We start from the raw sequence: 4,979 nt of genomic DNA on the forward strand, positions 1-4,979 counted from the left end.
TAATTTATTATAATTACTCTAAAATGATTTTTCACCAAAATAATTTATTATAATTATTTTAAAATGATTATTTTGTCAAATAATTTCTTTAAAATTATAAATTAATCTAAAATAATTTTATTTTATTTTATCGTTACAGTATCTATTATCACAAAATTATTTTTAATATCATTCGTCAAATAAATCCGTGCAGATCATCACAGTATATGTATTATAACGTGAATGGTCATACGTTATTGTCCACAGTCCATTTCGTTCACAACAGTTCTATACGTTATAGTTCTCAGTCCAATATGTTCACGACAGTTCTTAATGAGTAATTATTCGGGTAACGAGTTCGTATGCATAATTAATCTGTGATCAATCTAAAATTGTACTGAGCAAGAATAGGGATCTTGCAAGCAACTAATTAAATCAGGGCGGATTGAATGATAAGTCAAAAGAGTATCGGGATCTTGCCTTGGGGTTTTTGTTGAACGAATCGATGCTGACGGCGCGGGTCGGATCTGACGCGGAGGAGCACAGCATCGGAAGGAACTCCGGCGAGGGCTGTGGGATCTCGGCGACACTCGTCGGCGACGAGGAGGCGGACAGCGACGAGGGTGGACGGGTTGAGCTAGATGACCAGCGGCGAAGAGTTGGTGGAGCCTGTGAGAGGTTGACAGGGCCTGAGCTTGGCGAGAGGTCCGCGAGGGCAGGAGCGGGTGACATTGGTGTGCAGCGTTGATTGAAGGGGCTGTCGGAGCTTGTGAGTTTGGACCGGAGCACGAGTGACGGCTGAAAGGCTGGCTGAGTTGGTGGCGGCGTTCAAGGGTCCGGCAGCGGTGTTTCCAAGGGGGTTGCGGAGCTGGAGCTCAGGGGGCTCACGTGAGTGTCGGAGGCTGAGCGCGGAGTAGCGGCGGCGGAGATCGGGTCGGAGAGCGCGAAGGCGGCGCTGGGCGGGAGTTGGCGGATCGGAGCTTGGTGGCGTGGATCGGATATGAGACAGGGGGTCTCAGGGGTGGGAGGCTGTGATGCGAGGCGAAGCAAGGCGGAACAGCAGCGGCTCGTCGCGTTAGATTGGAGGTAGGGGAGGACTGAGCGCGCGGAGCAGTCTCATGGCGGGGCGGAGCTCGAGTAGAGAGAGAGAGAGAGAGAGAGAGAGAGAGAGAGAGAGAGAGAGAGATGTGAGTGAGCACGAGAAAGAGGGGTGAGGTTTAAATAGAAAAGTTTTTTGAATAAAAAATTAAAAAAAAATAAAGTAAAATATTGAGTGAGGATCGCGTGGACAGCCGTCTTCTTGGAAAAATGAGGAGAGAGAAAACGTGATGAGGGGGATGGTTGTTAGGGGTTTGACGAGGAGCAACAGCTTTGGATTATTTTCAAATGGGTTCAGGTATTTAAACGAAAATAATTAAATAAATAGTTACGGGTATTAAAAAATTAAACCAATTACGGAATAATTATCTACAAATAAAAACGTACATGTTGTGCTAATATAACAGTTGATACGAAATAGTCGAAATATACACATATTGTATAATTAAATTAGAATAAATAATAATAAAAATATATTTACTTATATTTAAAATAAAATAATTGTGTGACAATTATCTACACGATAAAATGTACCAGTTATGCTAATACGACAGCTGATACGTAATAATTAAAATAATACAATAATTCACACAAATAATACGTAATTAATAATTCAACATAATACAAGAATTAATACGTAATAGTAATAATAATACGATGTATTATTTAAAATAATACGTAATAGTATCAGTAACATAACGGATAAATCCCAAAAATTTTTATTGCACTAAATTAATTTATAAATATCAAAACCATTTGAATAAATATAAAACTTAGACTTTAAATCATAGAAAATTTCTAGAAAATCGAGAAAAATACAAATACTCTTTTTAAAAATCATAATTAAATATTTTAAAATACCAAAAATTTATTTTAACTAGTATTAAAATTTTACGGTCATTACAATCAGGTAATTGGGTCAATGTGTATTTATATATGTCATAGCCTAATTATAGAGATACCAGATTATAATTCTCATTTAATGAGGGGCTAAATTAGAAAACTGTAAGTCTATATAAAGGGGTTATGGTCCCTAATCTTAGGGTTGAGTTCTCATTCTCTTATCCCCATCTAAAGAGAAATATCAAGAGAGAACCCTCAAGATTAGAAGATTCAAAACCCAAATTTCAGATCTGTGCAATGGGTTCAGGTATAGCTTCCGCCATTTTTTATTTTAATCTCTATGATTTAATCACGATTAAGTCCATCATTTAGCTCTTTTGAGGCCGATTACGGGTGAAAACCGACATAAGAAATTTTTTCTCGTCACCATCTCGTTCTGGTCACCCCTCTCTCCTTTTTCTTGCAGCCATCTTTGATTTTAAGGGGTTGATGCCTGATTTCTTAAGGAATTGAAAAGGAGAGAGAAAGAAATAGAGATAGGCTCATACCTGACTGCCAATGCCTGGGGAGGCTCACCCTTAGGAGGCCGCTCCGACGGTAGAATTTGAGTAGCCACGCCAAGTAACCACGGATGAGGAAAAGAGAGAGGGGGAGAGAGAGAAAGCAAACGGGAAAAAAAATGAACATGAGAAGAGGAAGGGAGGAAGAAGAAGAGATAAGGAAAGAGAAAGAGGAAAAGTTAGATAAATAATCAAATTTCTTTGGGACCCCTGAAAGGTTATTAATTTGTATATAGGTCCACAAGATAAAAATGAATGGAAATATTATTGTATATAGGTACACATCACAAGTTCATATTTTGAAATTAGCCCCTCAAATCTTTAAATATTTTGCAAATAACTACCTTAAATCTTTTTTAAAAAATTGTAAATTAGTCCCTCAAATTTTTAAATATTTTTTATGTGATGGTTGATATATGTTCACCTCTCAATTTATATTTTAAAATTTTTAAATATCATATACGGGTGGTAAGCATATTATGGTGACTATAGTCATGGTTTTTTATTTTTTTTATTTGAACCAAACACTAGAAAGAGAGGGAATCTATTCACACATCAATTGTTTTCTTCTTTTTTCAAGTTGAATCAAACCAAGAAAAGTGGTGGAATGAACTTTCAGCCCATATTTTTGGCGAAACAAACACAAGAAACACTTTCCAAGAAAGTGAAGGAACACATAAAAATAAAGGAAAATTATTTTTCGAAAATAAAGGAAACCAGTCAAACAGACCCTAAACCCATTGCTTCTGCTTGAAAACTCAACAGAAAGAGAAACACCTAGGCGAGAAAGTAACTTTACTGTTGGAGTTTAATCATCTGCCGTCAAATTCCAGAGGTACTTTTTCTAAAATTCCCATTTTGTATGAAACCCGTGAGGAAAAATCCAACCTTTTTTATAGGACGAATTTTCAAAACCAACTTATTTCCACATTTAATCCAAAAAAAAGACCTGTTTTGAACTTATTTTCAAAAACCGACCTGGTTTCAGCACTGGCGCTGAAACCAGGTTGGTTTTTGAAATTTTTTTTCTGAAACTTCACGGGAGTTCAACTCCCGTGAAGTTTAGTAAATCTGCTAAACTTCACGAGAGTTCAACTCCCGTGAAGTTTAGCAGCTTTACTAAACTTCACGGGAGTTCAACTCCCGTGAAGTTTCAGAAGCTCTTTCACAAAAAACCGATCTGGTTTCAGCGTCAAGGCTGAAATCAGGTCGGTTTTTGCAAATAAGTTCAAAACAGGTCGTTTTTGGGGATTAAATGTTTAAATAGGACAGTTTTGAAAATTTATCATTTTTTTATACGGACAAATTCTCAAAACAGTCTTCTTTGGACTTTTAATCCCAAAAAAAGATCCATTTCTAACTTATTTTTAGAAACTGACCGGTATCTGAGGCTGAAACCAGGTCGGTTTCTGAAAATAAGTTGGAAATGAGTCCTTTTTTTTACGATTATTATCGTAAATCGGATTGTTTTGAAAATGAGCTTTGCTACAGGGACCCAAAATATGAGACCAATAAAGGGGACAAGTGAGGTGTCCCCCTCCTATTGGATAATGAGTTGGCCATCATTAATGATGGCCAACTCATTATCCAATAGGAGGGGGACACCTCACTTGTCCCCTTTATTGGTCTCATATTTTGGGTCCTTAAAGAATTTTTCTTTAAAAATTTGTCCTTTTTTATGCCCATCACAGTTAAGGTGTGATTGTACTATTTGTAGGCAGTCGGTTTCACTTGGGTTCTTAATTTTGGGGAGAACCCATAAAAAGAGATTGAGAAGTAGGACCAAAATTAGAAAAATGTTCCGATTTTGACGTCTCCTGGTTGCTCTAAAGATCCAGTCTTTTGGGTCATTTATTCTGAAGCTCGGAATTTGATTTTCTTGGTATCTTGTATGTTACGTAGAACCTAGAGTATAAAGAAGCGGTTGATGTAAAGCTCTATTCGCCGAGTTCTACTCGATATGGCTCGTACTAAGGGGCCTCTGATTCTCCCTATGCCAATGGATCCCTTCACAATTCCAATGGTGTTGAAGAGAAGCTCGATGAGCTTCGTCGCCTCTTCGGGAAATCCGATGGTGACCCCCTAAAGATAGTCGGCGTTGGCGCCGGCGCTTGGGGCAGTGTCTTTCTTGCCCTAATCCAAGATGCCTACGGCCATTTAAGAGAGAAAGTCCAAATAAGAATATGGAGAAGAGCAGGACGAGCAGTTGATAGGTCCACGGCCGAGCATCTCTTTGAAGTAATCAATTCCAGGGAGGACATACTAAGGCGTCTAATTCGTCGATGTGCATACTTGAAGTATGTCGAGGGGAGGCTTGGCGATCGAACCTTGTACGCCGATGAGATATTGAGGGATGGGTTTTGTCTTAATATGATAGATACGCCACTTTGCCCGATGAAAGTCGTGACTAATCTGCAGGAGGCGGTTTGGGATGCTGATGTTGTGATTAATGGACTGCCTTCGACCGAGACGAGAGAGGTTTTCGAGGAGATTGGCAGG

The 4,979-nt window shown here is 38.6% G+C and overlaps 1 protein-coding gene across 1 annotated transcript in view; it reads left to right on the forward strand.

Annotated features, from left to right (window-relative positions):
- Nucleotides 485-4,979, forward strand: part of LOC109821786 (probable glycerol-3-phosphate dehydrogenase [NAD(+)] 1, cytosolic) — an 8,322-nt gene continuing 3,827 nt past the window's right edge. The window contains 3 exon segments of the mRNA XM_020387944.1: nt 485-713; nt 4,456-4,972; nt 4,974-4,979. The exon segment at nt 4,974-4,979 is cut by the window's right edge and continues 89 nt beyond it. Coding sequence (XP_020243533.1) covers nt 485-713; nt 4,456-4,972; nt 4,974-4,979 — 752 coding nt within the window.

The sequence above is a fragment of the Asparagus officinalis genome, chromosome 8 (genome assembly GCF_001876935.1).
Source record: "Asparagus officinalis chromosome 8, Aspof.V1, whole genome shotgun sequence".
In the NCBI taxonomy this organism is placed as follows: domain Eukaryota; kingdom Viridiplantae; phylum Streptophyta; class Magnoliopsida; order Asparagales; family Asparagaceae; genus Asparagus; species Asparagus officinalis.